The 27,262-nt window shown below is 38.5% G+C and overlaps 1 protein-coding gene across 2 annotated transcripts in view; it reads right to left on the bottom strand.

Annotated features, from left to right (window-relative positions):
* Window positions 1-992: 992 nt before the first annotated feature.
* OBI1 (ORC ubiquitin ligase 1) overlaps window positions 993-27,262 on the bottom strand; it is a 49,631-nt gene continuing 23,361 nt past the window's right edge. For both annotated transcript variants that reach the window (XM_002712993.5, XM_051850571.2), the window contains 3 exons: window positions 24,566-24,814; window positions 23,094-23,182; window positions 993-3,781 (listed from right to left, as the gene is read on the bottom strand). In XM_002712993.5, coding sequence (XP_002713039.1) covers window positions 2,242-3,781; window positions 23,094-23,182; window positions 24,566-24,814 — 1,878 coding nt within the window. In that variant the 3' untranslated portion in view covers window positions 993-2,241. The remainder of the gene's footprint in view (window positions 3,782-23,093; window positions 23,183-24,565; window positions 24,815-27,262) is intronic.

Here is a 27,262-nt window from a genome sequence, read left to right as displayed (position 1 = left end):
ACTGCAGGCAGCCCCAATGTATAAGTATATTAACAAAGGCATTTAAGCTGTTAATATCTCTGAAAGGATCCAATAGCTTTGACATATCAGAAAGATAAAATGATGGGGGCCATCACTGTGGTGTAGCAGGTAAAGCCGCCACCTGTGGTGTCGGCATCCCATATGGGCACCAGTTCTAGTCCCGGCTGCTCTACTTCCAATCCGGCTCTCTGCTATGGCCTGAGAAAGCAGTCTTGGGCCCCTGCACCCTCGTGGGAGACCAGGAAGAAGCTCCTGGCCTCCTGGCTTCGGATAGGCTCAGGTCCGGCAGCTGCAGTCAATTGGGGAGTGAACCAGCGGATGGAAGACCTCTCTCTCTCTGTCTGCTTCTCCTTCTCTCTCTGTGTAACTCTTTTAAATAAATACATAAATCTTTAAAAAGAAAGATAAAATGATGAACAATTATTGGAAAGTATATATAACAAGTTATGCTTTACATTAACTTTCTCTGGCTACTGTTACTTATAAAGTGAAGGGCATATCTCTCCAAATCATAAAAGAGATTTGTTTCACTTTTTATAGTTTCATTGAATCCTGAGTCTATTTAACAAGGGTGAGCAAATTCTTCTATCACAAGCTAGACAGTAAATATTTTAGGCTCTGTGAGCCACATGGTCTTTTGTAACTATTAAACTCTGCTGTTGCAGTACAAAACCAGCCATTTATAATACATAAACAAATGAGTATAAATGCATTTCAGTAAGACTTTATTCAGAAACACTGAAGCTTGAATTTCAAATAATTCTCCCATGTCATGGAACTATATACTTTGGATTTTTAAAAACCATTAAAAAGTGTAAAAATATTTTTTGCTCACAGGTCTTTCAAAGTCAGCTGCAAGCCATATCTGGTGTATGGGTCATAGTTTGTCAACCCATGTAATATAAGATCAAATAAAATTATGTTTTCCTGGTCTGTATAGGTTAATTCAATATTTGAGACATCAAGAAATATAACACTTATGACATTCTTTATTCAATTCACATAGAAAAACATGCAGTATTAATGAAAACAATATGGTATTAATGTAAAATGTTCAGTGCACATTAGATAAACAAGTCATTAGCATACAAACCCATTTTTAAACAGACCAAACACGTTTAGAATAATACAGTTTTTCAAAGCCTAAATTAAAAATTGTGCTTAACTCTTACCTATCCTCCCCCCCATCAATTCTCTCCATAAAACAAAAAAGTTTGTCCTACATAAAAGCTATTCTATTAGCCAACCGAAACTTCTTTTTCTTTAAGTATGGAAAATAGCAAGCAAAAATGCTACCATGCACACAGTTTCCACAAAGAACAGTAACATGCAGGCAAGACCTTTATCACTCAAACACACACAAACACAGACAAAGACACACACACACGCAAACACACACGCACAAATTAAAAGAAAAAAACCTCCCTTGGGATACAAGTGAATTAATACTTGCAATGAGTGCTTTCATACCTATATACCTGCAACAATGAGAGGGTATGATATTTAAATTCCTCTAAAACCAACTGCTCCATACACATAAAAGATGAGCAAATATAGGCTGATATAAAATGAGTATTTTCATACAAAAATGTATTCTTTTACACTAGCAGAAGGTTTTCACAAAAACTATACAAAGCAGAATGTTAAAAAAATGCAAACATATACATATAACCTTAAAAACAGTAAATGAACATTGGGCTAAGGTCAGAGTGCTATTTTTCCATCACGGTCTTTCATAAAATTAGGCCAACATTAACATAAATAAAAAAGGGCAGACAAAATAATTTTCATACTAGGAAAAGCTTTAAAGGAACCCAATTCTCTTTATGAGCACTATAGAGACAATACTAAAAGCTTCAAGAAATCCAAGTTCTGAAGACAACTGAGGCTCACTGACAGGCCTTTGTATCTGTTAAATAAGATTACAGTAAAGAAAAATATACCCAACCCAGATATATATAATGTTCATTAAAAAAAAAACAAAAAACAAAAAACAAACAAACAAACAAAAAAAACCTCAACTTTCTCTGGTCTAAAGCTTCCTAAATAAGAATAAAAACCAAAGTCTTTTCAAAATGAACAAAAATATTCTGGTACAAGTTAATCCACCATTCTCACTTAATTCAATACTGTATAGAGCTTTTACAAGGGGAAAAACAACTTTTAAAAACTTTCATATTTCTCTTGGAACAAAAACACGAAGGACAGCTTTCTAAAGAGTCAACTTTTAGTTGCTTTAGATGGGCTGGCATTGGAAAGGCTGCTCTGGATTTTTCTTTTTGTTGACTGATTCATATTTTTATTCCTCTTTTCAGGCACAAAGGAAGTAGACCAAGGAGACTGAAGGTGGTTACCAAGACCATGCATCTCTGAGGACATCTTAAACAAAGATGACCCAAACCTTTGATCTTCAAAAAGTCGATGTGAACTGCTTAACAAAACATTCTGGGAAAATTCTGTCTGAAACAAACAACTGGGTGGTTTAATTTCATTAGTTCCTGGATTAGAAGTGGGATGGAGTGAAAAATCTTCATTCATTTCTTGGTCAGATGGAGAGAGGAGAAAAAAAGAAGCAGGTTTCCATTCATTTCCATTTGCTAACTGATCAGTAGTTAGAGAACCTTTGGAAAGGCTTAGTTTAGTTCTTTCTTCCAACTTTTCAGGTTCCTCAAGAAATTCACTGCCTTGAGATGACTTTGACAACCCATCCAAATCCACTGACTTAAAACCGTTATTACAAGGGCTCTTGCTGTTGTCCGACTCTGACATCATTGAATCCAATTCAGAGATTTTGTCAAGATAAGCAGCATCCATTGATGCTTCACTGGATGTCCGTGTCCGGTTGATTTCAAAAGAGCGAATAGAATTTAACTTCTTGGATAAACATGAGCCCGATTTCTCACTCAGTTTTGAAGATATTTCTCCAACAGAATTTGCCATGTTATTCCCTTCTGAACTCTCAAAATCCAAGCTTTGGGCATAGCTTGTAGAACAGCAATCCCAAAATCCTGTCTTTGGGGAAGTAAAACATTCTGATTTCTTTTCATTTTCACTTCTACTTATATCATCTTCTGAAGAATCTTTATTACAAACATTTGTAGAATCACAAAAATCATCAAATACCAATTTTCTTAGATGGTTTGAGTGCTTTCTGGAACTTCCTGCTTTGACTACAGAGCTCTCTCTATTTTCTGGAGTATTAAGCTGAAGGCAACTAAGAGACAAAGGAGTACAAGGAGCTGGAAGATCATAAAGTTCTTCATCTTTGTAGGGTACACAATCACTTGGTTTATTACCCCATTCTCTTTCCAAATAAGCATCCATGTTTGCATCTGTCACATCTAACATTATTTCTACCCGTTTTTGATATAGGTCTTTGTTCTTAGAAGAATTAGGCTCTGTTTTGCTGGTACTTTCTTGTCTGGCAGAACTGGTGTCAGACAGTCTGCTGCTGGAAGGCTTTGTCAGGTGAGAACTTGAGGTGGATGAGCCAGACTGCGTTCTGGCATTGTCACATTGATTCTTTGACACCATATCCTCTTCACTATCCTTGATCCTCTTGCCATCTGCAGAAAGTACTCTCTGGCAAATGGAATCCATAGCTTCCTTCTCTTCACTTGAATGTTTTAGTTGTGTGACTTGAGATTCTAGTTCCTCTATATACTTATCACTTCGCTCCAGGGCTTTCTTGAGCCGATTAGTTTCACGTTCATACTGTTCAACTTTGGACTGAAGAGCAGCAACTGTAAACCTTCCAAACCTATAAAGAATGGAAGCAGAGTTAATCTTACAGATCAATTGTTTTTCTTTTTTTTTAAAAGTTTAAGAATGCAAACTTCCCAGGAACTTTTTAACTACACATGGCAGTGAGAAGTCAGAACACTTAATGAGTAGAACAAAAGCTATGGCAGATGTAGTATCTTCATAAAATGGTCTCCCTCCTGATGTAATATAGTAAGTACATGATAATAACTGCAAAGATCTTAAATAATATTTCTGTGGCTCAATCAGTGCAGTTTTAGCAAAGAGGAACAAATTTACTGATGATTTCCCTTCCAAGAGCTAGCTCTGTCATGTTAGCTCAAATATGCATGAAGAGTTATCCCCTAAAACAATGGCAAAGATTTATGATAACATTTGAACAGTGGTCCACATCTTGAAATATTTACATTCAATCATTTTCCTATCATACAGCAGCGCTTTACAACACATTTCTTACACAATGTCACCTTGTCAAACATAAAATGCCAATTTGAAATTCAGAAATCTTAGTAGTCCCAGGAAGAGTGGTTTTAAATACTTATTTGGACCCTTTCAATTATAGTCTCCCTTGATCTGAAGGTTTTCCTTGGCCTTTCTAAGCACTGGGCTTTAATTTATTTCAGCTCTACTTATTTTTAGCATTTTATAACTGTATGGGACATCAATCTCATTTCTTTCAACTTTGAAAAATAAAGTCAGTGCCTGTGCTTCCAATATACTATGAATAAAAACATTTTTACATTTTCTTAAAGGGAATATTTTGGAGAGTGACAAAAAAGAATGTATCAAAAATTCAGTCTTTTAACCTAGCATTATCTTTTTTCTATTATTATGTCAATAATAGGTACCAGGTTTAATTCAGAAAGTAATTTTTGAGGACCTAGTATAGGTTTGATGGTATATCTGGTTGGAGCTGAGGAGTAAGACAGTTTCAGCTCCAAAGGACATAAAATATCTAGGTTAAATTCTATCTTATCACAAATGAAAATTCTAACTTTCAGGAAACTGCTTCTTATAACCCAATAAACATAAACCTTACATTCTAACTCCATGAAAAATATCATCTCTCTCCTAAAGTTCTTTCCGAAAGTGCTAATCATCTTTTTGATAATTAGTTTTTTTTTTAATTTTTTTTTTTTTGAGAGGCAGAGTGGACAGTGAGAGAGAGAGAGAGACAGAGAGAAAGGTCTTCCTTTACCGTTGGTTGACCCCCAATGGCCGCTGTGATAGGCGTGCTGCGGCCAGTGCACTGCACTGATCCGAACCCAGGAGCCAGGTGATTCTCCTGGTCTCCCATGCGGGTGCAGGGCCCAAGCACTTGGGCCATCCTCCACTGCACTCCTGGGCCACAGCAGAGAGCTGGATTGGAAGAGGGGCAACCGAGACAGAATCCAGCGCCTTGACCGGGACTAGAACCCGGTGTGCTGGCCCCGCAGGCGGAAGATTAGCCTATTGAGCCATGGCGCCGGCCTGATAATTAGTTTTTTTTTTTTTTAAAGAATTCAAGAATTATTTGCAGGAAGGTGCTTGAGAACTACTATTAAAAAGTATCTATATCTGGATTTACCTTCTTTTTTTCCTTAATTATAAAAATAATCATGGGGCCAGCACCGTGGTGTAGTGGGTAAAGCTATTGCCTGCAGTGCCAGCATCCCACATGGGCGTCAGTTCGAGTGCTCTCTGCTATGGCCTGGGAAGGCAGTACAAGATGGCTCAAGTCCTTGGGCTCCTGCACCTGCATGGGAGACCTACAAGAAGCTCCTGGCTCCTGGCTTCAGATCAGTGCAGCTCCAGCTGTTGCGGCCATCTGGTGAGTGAACCATTGGCTGGAAGACCTCTCCCCCCCCCCCCCACTGCCTCTCTGTAACTCTACCTTTCAAATAAATAAATAAATCTTGTAAAATAATCTAAGAAAAAAATAATCACAATTGAGTAAATATATTAAGCATAAAAACATTACAAAGGAGCAGCAGCCAACAGTGATTGCACATGTTAGAATTAACCACAATATATCATTTCTTAATTTATTTTTGTTCACTTGAAAAACAGAGTGGTAGAAAAAGAGACAAGACGAGATATTCCATCTGCTGGTTCACTCCCCAAATGCCTGCAATAACCAGGGATAGGCCACAACAAAGTCAGGAGTCTAGAACTCCATCTAGACAGAGACCCAACTACCTGGGCCATCACCTGCTGCCTCCCAGGCTGTGCATTAACAGAAAGCTGGCTCAGGATAAGCTCAGCGAATAGGACCCAGGCACTCCAACATAGGAAACAGGCTGAGCCAAATGCCTTATCCTACAACATGTTCTAGCCTTTTATTTAATATCCATCACCAACTATAACCCCCAATCAAGTTCACTTTCCAGTTCAGACCTGACGTAATTCCTGCTCTCTGTCACCAAGGGGAAAAAACACAGAGGCAAAGGTAAATAAATACAGAAGCAGAAAATCTCAGGATCAGAAGAGGCTTTAAAAGACAAGATTGCTGGGGCCGGTGCTATGTTTCACACATTCAACTGTTCACCTTCTTTATTTCATTGATACTAATGAAAGCAACAGAGATTGATATATACACAGTATAGTTTTTAAACTACAGGTTTGAAATTTAATACTGCTCCATCCAAAATACTTCATTTTTTACCTTCATAAAAGACTACAAATAGATGAGACATTTGACATAGGTATTAGGGGATTTTTTAGCTTACCCAAGATACCTTTATTAAATTTGGCAAAGGACAATTTATTTTATCATACAGATAATTATGATTAAAGATACATATCTGATACTTTACTTCAATGGAAGAAGACAATGAGGATAAAAGCTTACTTATCATTGCATGTTAATACTTTCTTTTCACACTAATTCAAGATATTTCCAGAGTATACAGCATTAAATGAAGCAATGCTGGGGCAAGCCAGAGGGATTTCTAATATCATTTACCATACTTCCTTTTCCTGAGAAAATTTCAAAATGGGAGTATTTTATAAACATTCCATTAGAGACCAAAACGCTTTGATTTCAAAGTAGCAATGATGGCCAAAGGCTTCATTATGCAAGAGAAAACATTGTAGCGCAGTTTGGGAGCTGCGACTGATATTGAAAGTGTATTCTGCAGAACCTGAAAGGATTTTTCAGCTTGCAGTGTGAACTCATGCATCCATTCTAGATGAACGAAAAGGATGAGGGTTCCCCTTATCCAAACAGCCACTGGGGTAGGTACAAGATTATTCTTGACTATACTAGAATTAGAAGAAATAAATTCGACCTTTGAGGTACTATAAGTAGAGTAAGAACATCTCTGACAACAAGAAGTTCTCAAGACCACATGTTCTCACAGGCCATTACTGGAAGAAACAGGATGTGATTGAAAGTGATCAGAAAGAAGGCACAAACGTGGTAAAGAATAAATGCCAACATCAATGATCAAAAGAACTAAGTTAGGGGTCGGAATTGTGGCACGATGAGCTAAACTGCGACCTGCATCAGGGTGCCAGTTCAAGTCCCAGATGTTCTGCTTCCTACCCAGTTCTCTGATAATGTGCCTGGGAAAGCAGCAGATAATGGCCTAAGCACAAGGGCTCCTCACCCATGTAGGAGACCTGGGCGGAGCTCTTGGCTACTTGTTTGGTCTGGACCAGCTCCAGCTGTTGTAGTTATTTGGGGAGTAAACCAGGAGATGGAAGATCTCTTTCTGTTTTCCAAATAAATCAATCAATCTTAAAAAAAAATAAACAAAAACAAAAACAAAAAACTAAGCTCTAGTGCTCTATACTACTAACTTGTTATAAAGATTTAGGCAACCTACTTTGCCTCTCTAGTTCACAACAACCTCAACTAAAGGGATAAATATAGTGGTCAGTGGTTGCCAAGACAACCAAACTTCAGAAAGGTCTTCATGAAGAATGAGGATACCATAGAAGTGAGCCCGCTTTCTTCCTAATGATTCTTTGGTTTTATATATTTTCTCTACTTGTTAGCTGAGGTAACGCTGAAAACTAACAGCAATATTTGGATCCAGACCAGCTTTTGAGGGCTAGCCTATATGACAGGTTTTCAGTGTTGATTTCCTTGCTTTATATGGTTCCAAATACACAAATTTCAGTTGCCATGTGCTATGGTTTGAAAAAATTTTGGCTCCCAAATTCGTGCTGACATTTAATTCCCATCCAGAGATAGACTATGAATCTCCAAAACCATGAGCCAAAGTAATTTTCTTTTTTTCACCAGTAGCTTCTCTCAGTATCTGTTACAGAGTCAAAAAGCTGACTAGTACACTATGTTTTAGCTAAATAATACTGGCCACCACGAACGTTTTAATTTTAGTTACCATATTATATTAACTGTGAGTATGGACAAAGTAAAATATTCACTTAGAGTTTTCAGTTTACAGTTATCAATAGGTCACTTCTCTCAAAGTCTGTCAGTGATTAGCCACTGTGCATCTGTTACTCAGTTATCACATAGGCAGTAGTTGTGCTGGCTCCTTGTCTCTCAGTGAAAAGCTTATGTGATATTTCAGAAAAGCAAACAAAAGATATATTTGGAAATAAAGATGAAGGTGTAGCATAGAAATATAAAGTTATGATGATGGAAGTGAAATTAGAATCAAAGGTGAATGTATTTATGGAAAAAAATAGCAGACCATTGAATATCATAACAATGCCAGTCCATTCAAGATACTCTATGTATGACAGAGGAATTTAGTAGACACAAACTAATGGCATATATGAAAAGCAGCTGTGGCAATAAAAAAGATGAAGATGCCTACAGGAATTGACCAGTTGAGGAAAAAAAAAAAAAACTTCACATTAAATCAATGAGGATATTTCATGACATTGAAAGCAGACAATCAAATACTAGAAGTTGAAGCAAACTTAGGAGTGTAAAAATTCATCAATTAGGAAAGATAATAGCTTTATATCATTGTTTATATTATAAAAAAGTAAACACTATTCAAATTATTTTCTCTAAGTGTCTTACCAAGAAATAACAATTTCTTAGTGTTTCGCATGTTTCAAACTATGCTGCAGAAGTATTAGTACACAAAAATATTATTTTTACTTTTTTCATATCCACATACATTTATAACTGATAGTACAGAGCCAGTGTTTTGACAAAATTGTTAAGGTCATAGAAAAATTGTGTTTCTTTTCCCATTAAGATTTCTTGGTGAGATTTTAGCATGCAGTCATTTTTATGGCCCTGTACACTGTGTAAATTGAGAATTATCTATATTAAAGCAATGGTTGATTCAAGAGAAAGCCAAATTAGTTTATGTCAATCTCAAATTATTTTAAGAACTGTCACTTTTACCAAAAGAATGTTTACACAGCTGTAATTGTGTATATTCTCATCCCTTAATTTCAGATCCTAGAAAACAATCTTTATGATTTTTGAAAAACATTTTTTTTCTTTATTTAAGGCAGAATAACAGAGAGAGAGAAAGAGGTCTTCTATCTGCTGGTCCACTCCCCAAGTAACCACAATCACCATGGCTGCACCAGACTGAAGCTAGGGGTCAGCGCTTCCACCTGGATCTCCGACGTGGGTGGCAGGGGCCCGGGCACATGATCCTTCCTTTGCTCCTCCAAGGGTACACGTTAGCAGGAAGCTGACCAGAGCACAGGCAGGACTTGATCCTAGGCACTCTGATTATGTTGAGTGTTCCAAGTGGCACTTTAACTTGCTGACCTCAATCTAATCTTCTTTGTTTTAAACATGGAGAAAGGTCAAGTTTTAGAGGGAAGAGCTTTCCATTGTTCATTTCTCTTTCCTAAGTACATTCCCCAAAAGCACAATTTAGCAGGTAGATTCCTTGAGTTTGCAAAATCTTTGTTTTGACTACACATATCTTTAGTTAGTAGCCTGTAACATGACCTCTTCAGGAATCTGGTTTTTTTTTTTTTTTTTTAATAAAGATTTATTTATTTGAAAGAGTTACAAAGAGAGAGGGAGACAGAAAGAGAGATCTCCATCTGCTGGTTCACTCCTCAGATGGTCACAACAGCAAATGCTGGGCCAGGCTGAAGCCAGGAGCCAGGAGCTTCATCTAGGTCTCCCACATGGGTAGCAGAGGCATAGGCATTTGGACCATCTTCCTCTTCTTCTTCTTCTTTTTTTTTTTTAACAGGCAGAGTGGATAGTGAGAGAGAGAGAGACAGAGAGAAACGTCTTCCTTTACCGTTGGTTTACCCTCCAATGGCCGCCGCGGCCGGCGCGCTGCGGCCAGCGCACTGCGCTGATCCAATGGCAGGAGCCAGGTACTTATCCTGGTCTCCCATGGGGTGCAGGACCCAAGGACTTGGGCCATCCTCCACTGCACTCCCTGGCCACAGCAGAGAGCTGGCCTGGAAGAGGGGCAACCGGGACAGAATCCGGCGCCCTGACCGGGACTAGAACCCAGTGTGCCGGGGCCGCAAGGCAGAGGATTAGCCTAGTGAGCCGCGGCGCCGGTCTGGACCATCTTCTACTGCTTTACCTAGGCCATTTGCAGAGAGCTGAATTGGAAGTGGAGCAGCTAGGATACAAACTAATGCCCATATTGGATGCCAGCATTGCAGGCAACAGGTTTACAACACAATGCTGGCCCTAGAAATCTAAGTTTTGATGAGAGTGGAGGAAAAAGCATGGGTTCCAGCACTGTTCTCTGCTGTAGACATTTGTATGCAGGGTGGAAGGGCAGCACATCTTACAGAGGACAGGGAGAACCAGGACTGTAGGGAACTATAAGCTCTATTTGGTAGTGGTGGAGGAAGCTCAAACACCCTGGCATCCTTTTTCTCTAATTTGTTCCCTATGTGTTGTATCTACATCATTCTTGCCCCTGTGTTGGGAGGGTGAGGGAGAAGCATTCTATTTCCAACTCATGAGAAAAGCTTTCAGAACTGGCCTATGCATTTTGTTGCTAAGCTGCATGATTTGCTATCACTTTCCTCAAGACAGTTTTGTCTTTTGGAAATTAATCATTTGGTTATAAAAATACTGTATTTGGGGCCGGCGCCGCGGCTCACTAGGCTAATCCTCCGCCTTGCGGTGCCGGCACACCGGGTTCTAGTCCCAGTCGGGGCGCCGGATTCTGTCCCGGTTGCCCCTCTTCCAGGCCAGCTCTATGCTGTGGCTCGGGAAGGCAGTGGAGGATGGCCCAAGTGCTTGGGCCCTGCACCCACATGGAAGACCAGGAAAAAGCATTTAGCTCCTGGCTTCGGATCAGCGCAGTGCGCCGGCCGCAGCGGCCACTGGAGGGTGAACCAATGGCAAAGGAGACCTTTCTCTCTGTCTCTCTCTCTCACTGTCCACTCTGCCTGTCAAAAAAAAAAAAAAAAAATAATAATAAAAAAATAAAAAAATACTGTATTTGTAGAGAATTTGTTAATCATTCTGTCTATGGCCAATTCTAGTCATACAACAATTCTACAAAAAATATGTTTAATAAAATGAGGCACACTGAAAGAAATGGAGGAAATTCTTGCTAAAGACTCAAAAGAGAAAATTCATTCCCTGGCCATTTAAAAAAAAAAAAAAAAAGCAAAGTGACCTTTGGTTAGAATTTACCAAGAGTTAGTGTAACAAATAAATCTTTAAACAGTAAAAGTGACTACTGATGACTGTAAGAGCAGCCACATATATTGAGAGTTTACTTAGTGTCAAGCACATTACTTACATGCTTGATACCATAGTCCTCACTTCACTTTATGTAAGTTCAGTTACCTGTGGTAAACTGTAGCCCAAAAATATTGAATGGAAAATTATAGAACTAAACAGTTTGTAAGTTTTAAATTTCATATCATTCCAAGTAGCATGATGAAATCTGCCATCCTTTTCTGTCTTGCCCAAAACATGAAATCATGCCTTTGTCCAGCATATCCATGCTGTGTAGGCTACCTGCCTATTAGTACATTAGTAGACATCTTGGTAATTAGTTCAACTGTTCCAGCATCATAGTGCTTGTGTTCAAGTAATTCTTATTTTGCTTAATAAAGGCCCCAAAGTTCAGGAGTAGTAATACTGGCAATATGGAAATGCCAAAGAAAAATGATAATGTGCCTCCTTTAAGTAAAAAGGTGGAAGTTCTAAAGAAAAAAAATTGCATGCTGAGGTTGCTAACATGTACAATAAAAACAAATGTCCTATCCATGAATATTCGAAGAAGGAAAAAAAATAGTTCTAGTTTTGATGTCACACCTCCAACTTCAATAGTTATGGTCACAGTACATAAGTACTTAGTTATGAAAAAAGTATTAAATCTGTGTATACAGGTACAGAGGAAAAAACATTGTATAAATAGGGTTTGGAATTTTATATGATTTCCCATGTCTATTGGGGGTCCTGGAATATGTCCCCAATGGTTAAGGGGGACAACTGTATATATTATTGCATTTAATCATCATGTCCACTTTATGAAGCAAATCCATTATTCTTATTTTAAGGATGAGATAAGGAGTTTAAAAAGTTTAAAGTTTTGTTCGGGTAGACAGCAGGTGAAGTGACAGGAATTGTATTCAATTCAATTCAATCCAAGTCCTTGATTCTAAATATCGTGATTGAAATCCTATTAACATGAGGTCTTTTCTCAAATATTATCAGCACCTGTTCATACTTCCTATCAAATCATAAGCTAGATTTACTGAGCACAAGGAAACAACACACAGTTGACTGACTAGCTTTGTTGTACTATCTATATATTAATATATACATTTTCTAATGGAAATCTGGCAAGGAAAGAATAAAACAACTGTAGGAAAGTGTGTATCACAGTTGATAAAATTTATGATTTACTCTGCTTTAGGCACAAGTTCAGGAATATTTTGAAACTTCCAAAGATAATTCATTAAAGGAAAGTACAGCATAGACAGAGCCCTGGTGAATTCTAAACCAACTATATTTACCAGACATATGATGACTAAGTCTGAACCAGAACCATGAACTGAAACAACCATATTAAAGTGGGCTAAGTGTACAAAGTATACAAGATCAATTTGTCTTATGGCATAATCAGCAGTAATCTTCAACTACAAAAAAAGATATTTATTATTTGAAATGGTATAAAGCTACATAGAAAATTTTAGGGCCTTAATATTCATAAATTTTGAGGACTCAAAAAAAAAAAAAAAAGCAGGACATACAGCAGACTCAGAATGACCAATGCCATAAACAGCATTCAGCCCTTGAGGCATTCAGATCTGGCTCAAAAGCCCATGTGAGCTTTTCAGGCATGGAAAGCCAAGACACTGGCAAAAAATGACTTACATGAAAGATCTCTGTGAATGAGATCCCAGTGGAAAGAAGGGGCCACCAGGGCCTGTGCAGCGGGTTAATGCCCTGGCTTGAAGCACCGGCACCCCATATGAGCTCCGGTTTGAGACCCGGCTGCTCCACTTCTCATCCAGCTCTCTGTTATACCCTGGGAAAGCAGTAGAAGATGGCCTAAGTCCTGGGGCCCGTGCACCCATGTGGGAGACCTGGAAGAAGCTCCTGGCTCCTGGCTTTGGATTGGTGCAGCTCCGGCTATTACAGCCAATTGGGGAGTGAACAATTAAATGGAAGACCTTTCTCTCTCTCTCTGTCTCTCTGCTTCTCTTCTCTCTGTTTAACTCTATCAAACAGGTCAATAAATATCTTAAAAAAAGAAAGAAGTAGGTACCTTTCTCTGAAGGGAGGAGAGAATGTCCACTTTGATTATGGCCTGGTCTAAATGATGTCAGAGTTTGTGGACTCAAGATGCTTCCATAGCCTTGGCAGCTCATGACACGAGCCTCAGGTGATCACTGACATCATAAATAAGAGTGTCAATTGTTAAATCAACAACAAGAGTCACTGTGCACTTACTCTCCAGGTAGGAGCTCTGTCTTTAATGTGTTTTACTACGAGAATTAACAGTAAAACCAGTCTTCAAACAGTACTTTATACTTTGTGTGTCTGTGTGGGTGCAAACTGTTGAAATCTTAGTATAGAGTTGATCTGTATATAAATATAATTAAAAATGAATCTTAATGAAGAATAGGATGGGAGAGGGAGTAGGCGGTGGGATGGTTTGGGAGTGTGAGGGTGAGTATGGGGGAAGAACCGCTATAATACAAAAGTTGTACTTATGAAAGTTATATTTATTAAATAAAAGCTTTCTATATATAAAAAAATACAAGCTATGCTATATTTTCTCCTAGTTTTTTATCACAAAACAGAAAGTACTTCAGTATTTGCCAGAACAGAAAAATGCCACAATCTCCCCATTAAAGATTAAGCTGGCATGACATGAGAACTACTCTCCATCTTCTAAAAGTACTATCTAAAAAGCAAGGTAGGCTGGCGCCACGGCTCAATAGGCTAATCCTCTGCCTGTGGCACCAGCACACCAGGTTCTAGTCCCGGTTGGGATGCCGGATTCTGTCCTGGTTGCTCCTCTTTCAGTCCAGCTCTCTGCTGTGGCCTGGGAAGGATGGCCCAAGTGCTTGGGCCCTGCATCCACATGGGAGACCAAGAGAAGCACCTGGCTTCTGGCTTCAGATCAGCGTGGTGCGCCAGCCGCAGCGTGCTGGCCGCAGTGGCCATTGAGGGGTGAACCAACGGAAAAGGTAGACCTTTCTCTCTGTCTCTCTCTCTCACTGTCCACTCTACCTGTCCACAAAAAACAAAAACAAAAACAAAAGAAAACAAAAAGCAAGGTAAAGTTGGTCTTGCAAGCTTTCAACTACACAGCAGGTTTTAAAAATAATAGCTCATATTATTTACACAATTTTAAGGTTACTTTGTTGTTGTTTTTATTTTATTAAACGGAGCGTGCAATGGTGGTTAAAAGTGTGGTACTGAAAATTCATGCTAAGATACCCAGATATTCTTTTTTAAAAATCTTTTTTTTTTTAATTTATTTGACAGCTAGAATTATAGGCAGTGAGAGAGAGAGAGAGAGAAAGGTTTTCCTTCCGTTGGTTCACTCCCCAGTGGCTGCTACGGCCAGAGCTGTGCTGATCCGAAGCCAAGAGCCAGGTGCTTCCTCCTGGTCTCCCATGTGGGTGCAGGGCCCAAGCACTTGGGCCACCCTCCACTGCCCTCCCGGGCCACAGCAGATAGCTGGACTGGAAGAGGAGCAACAGGGACTAGAACCCACCGCCCATAGGGGATCCTGGTGCCGCAGGCGGAGGATTAACCAAGTGAGCCACGTTAGCCCCAGATATTCTTAATAACAATGAACTGAGTGTTGGGCAGCATATGTAAATTCAGAAGAAACAAATTAGTCTCTTTTGTGGTAAATAAGGGCTGACCCATATATAGGGTTAGCAGGGGTCACAAGTGGGAACTCAGAGCTAAACTATGTTTTCATACTAGCTACTTTCCCTCCTTGTCTTCCATGGCTACAGGGACTTGGTTTCTGACCCTTTATTTGGAAATGACATAGTTTCCATTTTCAAGGCTTCCTTCCTTTTGTTTGGATAGTACATTGGGAGAAAATTGCTCAAAATAGGATATCATTCTACTTTTCCTATAATGCATGTGAAGATAGACTACTCTTTTTATTGTGGAATAAATTTATTCTATTGAATAAATATATTTCATTCTGATTCCATGCAGAAATGCCCCAATTTTCTGTTTCTCCTCTTCCAAAAAGATCAACCTTGAAGTTTGCTTGGAATTCTAATCTTTTGTGGGACAGAACATTGAGACCTGTTATTTCATATTTTTTTTACAACTCTTAGAGTAATAAAGAACTTTCTTCTTTTCCTAAAATATAGTAACTTTAACAACACAATTTCAGTAGTAGAAAAGAGCACAACTATAGTTCAGTAATAAAATCATAGTTTAAAACTTCTGGTCTGGGGCTGGAGCTGTGGAGTAGTAGGCTAAGCCTCCACCTGTGGTGTTGGCATTCCATATGGGTGCTGATTCATGTCCCAGCTGCTCCTCTCCTGACCTAACTCTCTGCTAATGGCCTAGAAAAACAGTGGAAGATGGCCCAAGTGCTTAGGCTTCTGCACCCATGTGGGAGACCTGAAAGAAGCTCCTGGCTCCTGGTTCCGGATTGGCTCAGCTCTGGCCATTGCAGCCAACTGGGGAGTGAACTAGCTGATAGAAGACCTTTCTCTCTGTCCCTGCCTCTTTCTGTCTGTAACTCTACTTCTCAAATAAATAAACAAAATCCCTCCCCCTCCCTCTCTCTCTCCCTCAAAAAACTGTGATCCAGCTACTTCATAATTATTACTCTGATGACAGTTACTGAGGACAAATGAGTGCTGAGGGGCTATGAGGGAAGAAATCAAGAGATGTAGAAGTCACCATCCCTGTTCTCACATTTTATAACATCTTTGACAACATTATTGCTTAGTTATTAGCATGCATTGCAGGCTCCCAAAATATCTTATCAATACAATAAAGACAAGCTGACAGAAAACTGTAGTCTATCCCCAATTAGCTGAATATCATAGAAGGGCCCCCTCAGGCAGCTGAGGGCCTGAGCACAACTGGCTGTCACAGCCTGGCCTCAGGGTATCATCAGGTTTCCCCGACAGTCTACAAGTTCCCCTTCCGGGAAAACCAAAGGGCACAGCAGAATCAGTCATCAGATCAGGCTGGGGTCAAATACTAGGAATAACGGCATTTGTCAGAGCAAAATCATGAGAAACAAAAGGTCAGAATAGGTCAAGAAGGGACAACTGCCAAACTCAGCCAGACCAGAAGTGCTGATGTGGAAGCGGAAGGTCTAATGGCACTGGCATGTTTTAAGACACAGTTTACAAAGAACAGACTTGTGAATCTGAACTGGGCCACAGTCCAGAGTCAGTATAAGAGTAGGTAAAAGCACAAAAATTTGGTTCAAGTAAAGAGATTTAGACAAAAAACCAGTACCAGAGCTAGGGAAACACTAATATTGTCTCCTCTGTTTCTAACTCCCAAGCTTGCAGCAATTTAGACAGGAATACAGGATATTCCTTGCTCTCCTCAGTGAGGGAAGTGCCAAGAAAGCCTTGATTTCCTGACTACTTCAAGCCTTCATAGTTTAAGCTTCAATGAAGCTCAAAATCTTAACCTTCTGGACAGTTCCATTTAAGTGGCATTGGAGACGTTAAAATATAAGAACCCTTTCCTTCTGCTATGCCCCAGAGAAAGAAGATGCATACACAAGTATGAATATGTGTGTTCTGCATAAATATACATATGCATACATTTTTAAAAAGTCTTAGTGCTAATGAGCTGGCAGATAAACTGGGCGTGACAGTCATGCAAATGGTTAGCATATAATATGATGTTTAAAATAGGATATCACAACACAAAGAAAATGATTCTTCTATCTGGGGAAATCATGGAAGGTCCCTCCATCTGGGGAAATTATGGACACAAGTTGACAACTGGGCAAGATCTCAAAGGATGGGCAGAATGAATCAGAAAGAATTAGAAAGAGGCTAGTAAGAAGAACAGGGAAGGCAAGAAAAAAGGCATTAAGTGAAGCTTCAAAAGCATGAGACAACATAGTGGACATGGGCCAATGAGAAATTCTGTGGGACCCACTGAGAAATTTTCAGTATGGTCAGAGAAGAGTACAAAAAGACAGATGCTTGACAAGAGGCAAGAAAAGTTAAGTTGAAGTTATATAGTAAAGAACTTTGTATACTATACAATATTAAAAAGCTTGGGCTTAACATTCAGGCAATGGGAATCACCAAAAATTAAACGGGAGCGAAATGATCAAACCTATATCTCAGAATTGAGGCAATGATATAAGATACTTGAGGGTTTAGCTTGCAAAAGGGTAAACAGTCAGAGGGTTTTTATATTAGGTTAAGCTAAAAATAATGTGGATCCAAACTAGGGGGAATAAGAAAATGGATCACAAAGCCATTGAAAATAGGTGGGTTAGAAAAAACAACCAGGTTTAGGGTTCAGTTGAAAGGACAGAGACTGTAACATTTTGCTATTTTTACTTTAGGCAACTAGATAAATATAAATAAAGTAGTAATATCATAAAAAGGGTAAGAATGAAGCAAGAGGATAAATAATTTTCTGTGTGGGACTAGGGATGAGGAGAATGGATACATTTAGACACACACACACACACACACACACACATTGTCCTACTCCACCTATTTCTCTTATGTCATATATTTTGTGAGGATGATTTTGTAGATTATTTCCTTTAATCCTCATAGGGACACATCATCCACATTTTACTTAAAGAAAATGGTGGTCCCAAGAGATTAAGTAATTTAGCCAATGTTATTTACTCATTTAATTATTTAAAAAATATCTATCAAACTTCTAAAGCCCCAGGCATCCATGTGGGAACTTAGAGTTTAGAAAAGAGGAGACAACAAACAGAGCAAGCAATTAAAGGAGCAGGAGTGAAGATGATAATATGGGATAAATACTGTAACACTTGTTGGTTTTAACTATGGACTCTGTCATCAGCCCATTTCAAATTTTAATTCATTTAATCTTGACTACAATCTACAAAATAGGCAGAACCACCAGCCCATTCACAGATGGCCAAAACTGAGATACACAATGGTTAAAAGTCTTCCTCCAAATTACACAGACATTAAATATACAGGGTCAGTGTTCAGCGTCCTGGAGAACCTTTGTTCATAACCACCAAGTCCTATTGCTTTAACATAGCATTGTCTCATACAACAAAATAAGTAGACAGACCTGAGGGAGAGAGATGCCTTAGATTGATTTATCAGAAAAGGCCTCTCTGAACATGATGACCAAAGGAGATATCTAAGCAAAGATCTGGAAGTAGAATATTCTCAGCAGAAGAAACTAAGTCCAGCATGTTTTAGAAGAATGACAGGGGAGCTGGACTATGGTGAGCCAGGGGAGTGAAAATGAGAGTAAGTACAAGAGGCACATGTGGACTAGCTAGTGAAGAGTCCGTAATTCATTCTTTCTCTCTCTCTCTCTCTCTCTCTCTCTCTTTCTTTCTTTCTCTCTCTCTCTCTCTCTCTTTCTCTCTTTCTTTCTCTCTCTCTTTCTTTCTTTCTTTTTCTTTCTTTTTTTGATTCATTTATTTGAAAGACAGAGTTAGAGAGAGGGGTAGAGAGTGAACCCGCTGGTTCATTCCCCAAATGGCTGCAATGGCTGGAGTTGAACCGATCCAAAGCCAGGGGACAGGAGCTTCCTCCAGTTCTCCCACGTGAATGCAGGGGCCCAAGCATTTCAGCCATCTTCCACTGCTTTCCCAGGCACATTAGCAGGGAGCTGGATAGGAAGTGGAGCAGCCGGGACTTAAGGGATAACAGCGCTGCAGGCCAGGGTTTTTAGCTGATGCGCCACAGTGCCGGCCCCTGTATTTCATTTTAGGAAACACTGGGCAGTTTTAGGAAAGAGATCTAAATAATCTGATTTATATTTTATTAAAATGCAATTTTTAGTATGATGAAAAATGAACTGGGTATGGGAATGGGGGACAGAGTAGAAGGGAAATTTGAATTCAGTTAGTCTGTCTCAAGAGCTAAGCTCTTCTTAGCCACCATGCTTTGTGGTGAATGTAATGTATAGGACCTTTACTGAGAGTACAAAATAGACAGGTGGAAATATGAATCTGCAGTTCAGGAGAGAGGATAAAGAAAAAGATTTAGATTTTGTTTTATAATCTTGGACCTACAGGAAGATTATTATGCAAGCCAAACATAAATACAGCAAAAAGAGAAGAGAGTCCAGGTCCTAATCTATTAAGTCTATTCTTGCCTCTCTGGAGCACTTCTTTTATATTCTACTAACATAAAATACTGCTGACTGTCAAGTTAGTAAGCAGAGCTTTCATCTTTTCCCCAAAGGAGCTGGACCATGGGTAAAGACTGGTCCATAATGACAAGCCTTGGGGATCCTGTGCAGTAAAATGAGCTGTATGCAGGCAGACATTATCAAACTCACAGATCTAACTCACTAAAGACACAATTACAAAATATACAACATTCCTGAACATATATTTGTAGAAAGGAAGGTTAATAATCCAATTATAACCAAGTCTGATAGAAATGATCTGCAAAGTCTTGTACATGGAGTTTTGTATTCCGTATTATAAAATGAATTAGTAGTTGGTCTGCTAATGCCTCATAATAGCTGGTGACATGCTATGATCCCTTTCTAGAGTGCTGAAGCAAAACAAAACAAAACAAAAAACAACTAAACAATAAAACCAAACCAAACCAAAACAAAAATACATACAAACAGAACAGAAAGGCCTGGCAAAGAACAGAAATTTTAAATGTTTTTTAAGTCAATTGTTAATATTTCTTCAAGTTAAAAAAAATCACTAAGGAACTCCTAACTCAATCAAGGACAATATATCCACATGTTCTGGCACAATTTAGTAGTAGCTGAATTCAAGGAGATTTAGGAATAAAACAAAAATCCATTACTAAAGTGTTCCCTTCAACTTTTTCCCATTCTTCATGTTTCTTACCATGCAGAGGCCTAGTCATTCCCCATGAAACACTGAGACTAGCAGGCTTTTTTTTCTTATAGCAAAGGGTGGTAGATATAGCAGACTCCTGCTAATCAACTGCCCAAGTAGACTGTTGATGGTTAAAATGCATAGAGGAAAAAATCGGATAGAAAAATTTTTGTTTCAATGAATCTGAGAAGGAAGCCACTGTGTTTCCTGAGCAGCGACATGATGTGTGGCTACATGATGTGTGTAGGAAAGGGACGAGAGCTTAAGCGACCACTTGGCACTCTAATTAGCTCAAGCTGCTGCTTCTGAGAATGACTTCTTCCTCACTGAAATCTCCATCTCTTTAAGCTGGGCTCAAAACTTGATTTTCTGATAGACTTTCCCTTATAACTGCAATCTACTTGACATTCTCTGTACCTGTATTACCATCTCTGTTACATGACTTAGTATCTGTTCAGCATGTTTCTTGTATATTTGTTTCTTGCTTTCATTACATTGAGTTTTCTGGAAGCAGTGATTATGTCTTGGTTTTAATCTTTCATTATAAAAATTTTTAGACATTCACAGTAGAGAGAATAATAAAATAAAGTGGGGAAAGGAGGAGGGGAGAAAAGGTTGATTGATGGGTATGAAGTTATAGCCAAATAGGGGTAAGAAATTCTTGGGTTCTATTGTACAGTAGGGTAAACATAGATAATGTATATTTTGTTATTAAAAAAACCTAGAAGATAAAATGTTTGGATGTTTTTGCTATAAAGTAATGTTAAATGCTTGAAAGGATAAAGATGTTTACCTTGATCAGTATATATATGTATATATGTGTAACTAGATTGCTTATTGGGTACTATGTGATTTCCAGAGCCTGCATCAACAACAAACCCTACTAAATCTGCATCTGGGACTTTCAGTCCCTTGAACTGTGAGAAAATAAATCTCTGCTTGTTAAGCCAATCACTTTATAGTATTCTGTTGTGACGGCCTGAGCTAATAGGCTTTCCTAATGTGCTTTCTTCTTAAGTGTTTAAATTTTGAAGCTCTCCTGTATGAGTTGTAGAATATGTTTTCCTGACTTGTCAGATATATCACATATTGAGACCACAGGTTTAAAAAGATATACCTTGACACCTAGCCAAGTAGACAAGGGAAAGGTAATTAGTCAAGGCACTGCCTAGACTGAGGGAATAAAATGGGTGATTTGTATGTTGGCATTTACTTGTAGTAAGAGCTCTCCTCAGGTGAACCATATCTTGATGTTTTCAGCTGCGGTCAGCTTCTCTCTGAATCCCACTAGAATGTGGGGATGCAGAGTAAACAAGGCTATAAATCAAATGCATTGCAAATTGATCTAGAGTAGGGGTCAGCCGAAATCGCTTTTCAAGTGAAACTGTTCCCTTCCCCTGAAGGGAAGGAATGGAAGTTAAAGATGGAAAATTATAGTTACATTGGATTCAGATGTGTTGCTGATTGTTTCTGAGCAAAGCCCACGTTTCTTCAGGTGAGATTTTTCAGTTATTTATCTAGTTGGACCTGTCGATATTTAAAAACAGACATCTCGTGCTGATATTAAATTTGAAATCTGGTGGGCAACTTTTCAAGAAATAAAAGCTATAAGCAAAATAGCTTTAGTTCCATTCAGTATGCTGTGGGAAATGGCTAATGGACAAACATTATTATGACTGGCAAGGCGAGCTGCCAATAAATGATAAGAGCAGAGATTCAAGCCACCACATAACAGCAACACTTCCTAAGTTTATTTCACTAATTTGTCAAAGTAGGATATTATCTAAAGTGAAAGAAAATTAGGGTTGGAGAACACAGGGGAAGGAACTATTTAAAAGTTAAAAGCTATGCTTCTTTCTCTATTGGTTAGTTATCTCTGCTCAAAGCAATTATGGTGTATGTCTACCATTTCCTGATACCACATTTGGCTTTAGTGAAAGCAGTATCTCCTCCTTCACAAATGACAAGCAGAGAGCTATTTCTGGTAGGATAAATTTCCATTGTTTACTCATTCCTGTCTTACCCTTTCCCAACAAAAACAATTGGAGCCCAGACATTTCTTGGACTAAAAGGGGTACTTCTGATATGCCATCCCTTAGAAAGATTGCCAACCTTGGAGGGCATACTGTTCTCTCACTTGTCATTTCTTTTTCCTTGAAAAAGAACCTCAAGTATTCTCTGCAATCTTTTCTTCATCTTCAACACCTAACTTTTTCTTATAATTCCAAACAAACTGTCAACACTTGTTATCTAATATTTTATGAAAAATAATGAACATTTCATCACAAAAGAAAACATTTAATTTTTTTGTTCCAATTAACCCAAAATTCAAAGAACAATGCCATAAATTCTATTTCACATAGGCATTTTAGTTTATTGGTTAAGAAAACAGACTCGGGCTAGACTAAGTTCAAATGCTATTTCAACCACTAACTAGATGTGCAGATTAAGATAAAGTAATATCTTTATGCCTTTGTTCTCAGTAGAAATTAAGAGAATGATTACCGTATTACAAGACATGTTCTCCATGGCAAAGAAAAAGAACTATATGATCATTAACCATTACTGAGATCATCTTGGAAAATATCAGGAAGGCATTACTTTAATTTCACTAATTGTTAGTACTATTAAATAGCTCTGTATTTAAGACCTGGTGCTCACCTGTCGGGTCAAATAAAACCATCTTATCATTATCAAATAAGGAGAAAGAATAAGAGTGAAACCGTTTTTTAAAAAGGTTAGCCTTAACTGAGACTAAGATTTTACCGATAACACAAAGTACATCCTTGACTTTTAGAGGCAAGATGTTATACTTAAACTTACATGATTAAATGAAGAGCCAAAAGAAAACCAGATACTATCATAGTAGCCTAGTCTACAACTCTGACACAATATGAAACAGTCCTTAATTTGCAAAATACGCACTTCTGAGGTGATCTGTTATCAACTTCAGCCTTTAGTCGTAAGTTCTCCCTCACCAGGCCACCATTTTCCAATTTCAATTTTTTATTTGCCTTAAAACAAACAAAAAGTTTTAATTAAGCACAAGATAAAACAAAAGTACATTGTAAAAAGTATGAAATGAGCCATCTATATTTTGAAAGGTGTAATATCAAAAAATTAAGTTTTAGAACATGGTCGTCAGAAACTTAAAATGAGAAATACTTGTGAGATTTATGAACATGATGAAGCATTTTTAATGCATATTCCCTGAGCACTTTGCAAATCTATCCAGGGAAATAAATGAAGCTATGTGAGTTAGCTGAAAGTGACTAAGGAGCCATACTATGGTAAATATAGGTTTTTTTTCTTCACATAACTGAACACACTAAGCATTACACCACATGCAATTATTTGCAAACTAAAGCTGAAGAGTTAATCCTGGAGTTATGAGATTGATGTTTTTTGGTTGTTTAAAAGTATTTTTTCTAGTGATAATAGCAATAATACGCTTCAACCACTTGCATCTTTCTTGAAAAGGCTTTCCCAAAGCCCTGGCTCCCAAATTCTGGGATCCTTAAAATTGGGTCAATATTTCCCAATAAATTCCATGGATTGTCCCTTGAATAAAAAATAAAAATAGGGCCAGCACCGTGGCTCACTTGGTTAATCCTCTGCCTGCGGTGCCAGCATCCCATACGGGTGCCGGTTCCAGTCCCAGCTGCTCTTCTTCTAATCCAGCTCTCTGCTCTGGCTCGGGAAGGCAGTGGAGGATGGCCCAAGTGCTTGGGCCCCTGCATCCACATGGAAGACCAGGAGGAAGCACCTGGCTCCTGGCTTTGGATCGGCACAGCACACCAGCTGTAGCAGCCATTTTGGGGGTGAACCAACGGAAGGAAGACCTTTGTCTCTGTCTGTCTCTCTCTCACTGTCTAACTCTGCCTGTCAAAAAGAAAAAAAGATATGATAACAGTAGTTTCTTCTTGTCTACAATAGATGTTCCAAGACCCCCAGGCAGCAACTTTACCCATTATGCCACAATGCTGGTCTCTCAATGATATTTAATGAGAAAAAATGTTCCTATTGTAAATAAATGCTTGTTGAATTCAAAAATTTGTTTGTTTGTTTAATTTTGAGCAGTAGAGAGTGAAAAGGAAGGAGAGAAACAGAAAGAGAGTGTGCCAACCTCCATCTGTTGGTTTACTCCCCAAATGCTCACAACAGATCCAGGTGAGGAATCTAACTATTTGAGCCATCACCACTGCCTTCCAGGATCTGCATTAGCAGGAAGCCAGAGTCAGGACAGGAGCTGGATATTGAACCCAGACTCTGATATGGGATGCCAGTATCTTAATAATGATAACAAATGTGTGCCCCTATTTATAATTTTAAAGGTGCTTAAAATACAGAATTTTTAAAACAACCATAATAGATTTCTTAAAGCCATTACAACTTACCTCCTTTAACTTATCCACATCATCTTTTACTTTTTCATAGATTTCATTAGCCGTTCTGAGCTTTTTCTTCCACTCTGCTATAGTTTCTGGGTCAACTGTATTTGGATTATCTGCAACTGGATGTTTGTCTTCATTTTGGTTGCCCTGCATCAAGGTTAAAGGATCCAGAATAGTCTTGATCTGTGATTCCAAGCTCAGATTTTTACTCTTAAGCTCTTCCACTTCCTTCTGTAAACAATCTATTTCATCCTGAAAAAGCATTACATAGTCACTAGGTAGACAGACACTACACACATACATTTGCTAAGCTGGGGCCAACATGTTTTTGAATGTTATACTCAGAATTCTGTGCATTAAAAGATGTTTACATATCAGAATAATTTTGGAGGGAAAAAGTCACATTCATCTTAAATTCTCCAGAGGTATTCTGACTTTGATAAAAACTGGCTTTATGCTGTTTTCATTTATATTCAATGGTTTAAAAATAAGAAAAATATCAAAATCCTGATTCTCTTTAAGATAACCAGAAAACAAGAAGACAAGTGAATTTCAACTGGGAAGTAGATTCTATTTGGGAAGAAAATTCTGAGGCAAGTTTAACTTCTTTAATGAGGGGAATTAAAAAGTACAGTACCAATCAGGCTGATTTATTAAGGTCTTGTTTGATGTTTATATTTTGGCATCTGTATCTGCAAAGGAATGAAACCATACCTCACTTCCTTCCACTCTCTATTTAAGAATAAATCTATAGCTGTTTTTTTTTTTAATGTTTTTTGGATTCTGGTTCTTCAAGTACTATAGTAACTGTTCTATGTATTAGTTTTCCCACTCTAGAACTGCTTGTCTTAATTTTTTTAAAATAAGGATGATCTATCTATCTATCTATCTATCTATCTATCTATCTATTAACTGACCCCTCTATCTGTCTGTATGAAGAGTGACAGAGAGATCTTCCAACCTCTAGTTCACAACCAGGGTTGGGCCAGGCTGAAGTCAAGAGCCAAGAACTTCATCTAGGTCTCCCATATGGATAACAGGAACCCAAGCACTCTATGACTGTTACCTGCTGCCTCACAGTACATTAGCAGGTAACTGGACCAGATGCAGAGGTGGGAATCTAGCCCAGCTACTCCTACATGGGATGTGGGCATCCCAAGAGGTGGCTTAACCTACAGAACCACAATGCCCACCCCAGCTTATTATCTTTAATACAATAATAACTAAACATTTGGGTTGCAAGTCTTTTCTGAATGTTATTTATTCATGCGTAAGTTAGGCATCTTACACCAAGGTTGTTAAAAATTGTATGGCTGGGGCTGGTGTCGTGGCACAGCAGGTTAAATCCGAGTCTCAGCTGTTCCACATGCAATCCAGTTCCCTGCTAATATGCCTGGGAAAGCAACAAAAGATGGCCCAAGTGCTTGGGCCCACGCCACCCACGTGACAGACACAGATGGAGTTCCAGATCCTGGTTTCAGCCTGACCCAGCACCAGCTGTTGCAGCCATTTGGGGAGGGAATCAGCGGACAGGTTTTTCACTTTGTCTATCTATACCTCTGCCTTTTAAGTGAAAAAATAAAACTTAAAAAAAATTTTTATGGCTAAAAAGTAAACTCCAAGAAACTCAATATGTCAGTGCTATGGTTTAAATATTCTCTCCAGGGGCTGGCGCCATGGCACAGTAGGTTAATCCTCTGCCTGCGGTGCCAGTATCCCATATGGGCACAAGTTCTAGTCCCGGCTGCTCCTCTTCCATTCCAGCTCTCTGCTATAGCCTGGAAAAGCAGTGGAAGATGGCCCAAGTCCTTGGGCCCTTGCACCCACATGGGAGACCAGGAAGAAGCACCTGGCTCCTGGCTTTGGATCAGTGCAACTCTGGCTGTTGTGGCCATCTGGGGAGTGAACCAGTGATGGAAGAGCTTTCTCTCTGTCTCTCCCTCTCACTGTCTGCAACTCTACCTCTCAAATAAAAAAAAAAAAAAATCCTCTCCAAAACTCAAGATGGAATTTAATTGACATTGTGATGGTATTAAGAGGTGGAACCCTCATGAGTGATCAACCTGCAAGAGCTTCACCCTCATAAAGCGGTTAATGCTACCATCGAGGGAGTGTGTTTATTATAGAGGGAATGGGTTCCTGATAAAAAGGATTAGTTCAGGCCTCCTTCACTCTCTTGCTAGCTCATCTTAGTTTGCCCTTCAGCCTACTGCTATAGACGACACAGCATGAAGGCCTAGCCAGATGCCAGTGCCATACAGCTGGACTGTCTAGCCTGCAGAACCATGAGCCAGATTTCTGTTCATTATAAATTACTCAGTCTCAGGAATTTTATTATAGTATCAGAAAACAGAACAAAATAGAAAATGAGCTCCCAAAAAATTAATCTGATTAGTATCTAAGTATGGTAGGTATTTTTTAAATATATAATATTATATTTTAGAGTTAACACAGACAGCACTATTTACTATCTTAAATTATATTTCAAGTTAAATTCATAAGAAAATTATTTTTTTAATTAATATATTAATGAATGAACAAATAAAAATATTTGTTTATATAATCTTATCTCTGGAAAACACACACATGAATGAGCATTTTTAATCATTTATGCTGTACTGTATTTCAAAAATTTTTTAAGGCAGCTGAGGCAGTTTTTATAGTTTTTTTTTTTTTTTTTTTTTTTTTTTACATTAGAGT

The sequence above is a fragment of the Oryctolagus cuniculus genome, chromosome 9 (assembly GCF_964237555.1).
Source record: "Oryctolagus cuniculus chromosome 9, mOryCun1.1, whole genome shotgun sequence".
NCBI classification, from domain to species: domain Eukaryota; kingdom Metazoa; phylum Chordata; class Mammalia; order Lagomorpha; family Leporidae; genus Oryctolagus; species Oryctolagus cuniculus.
This window is presented reverse-complemented; position numbering and strand designations above follow the sequence as displayed.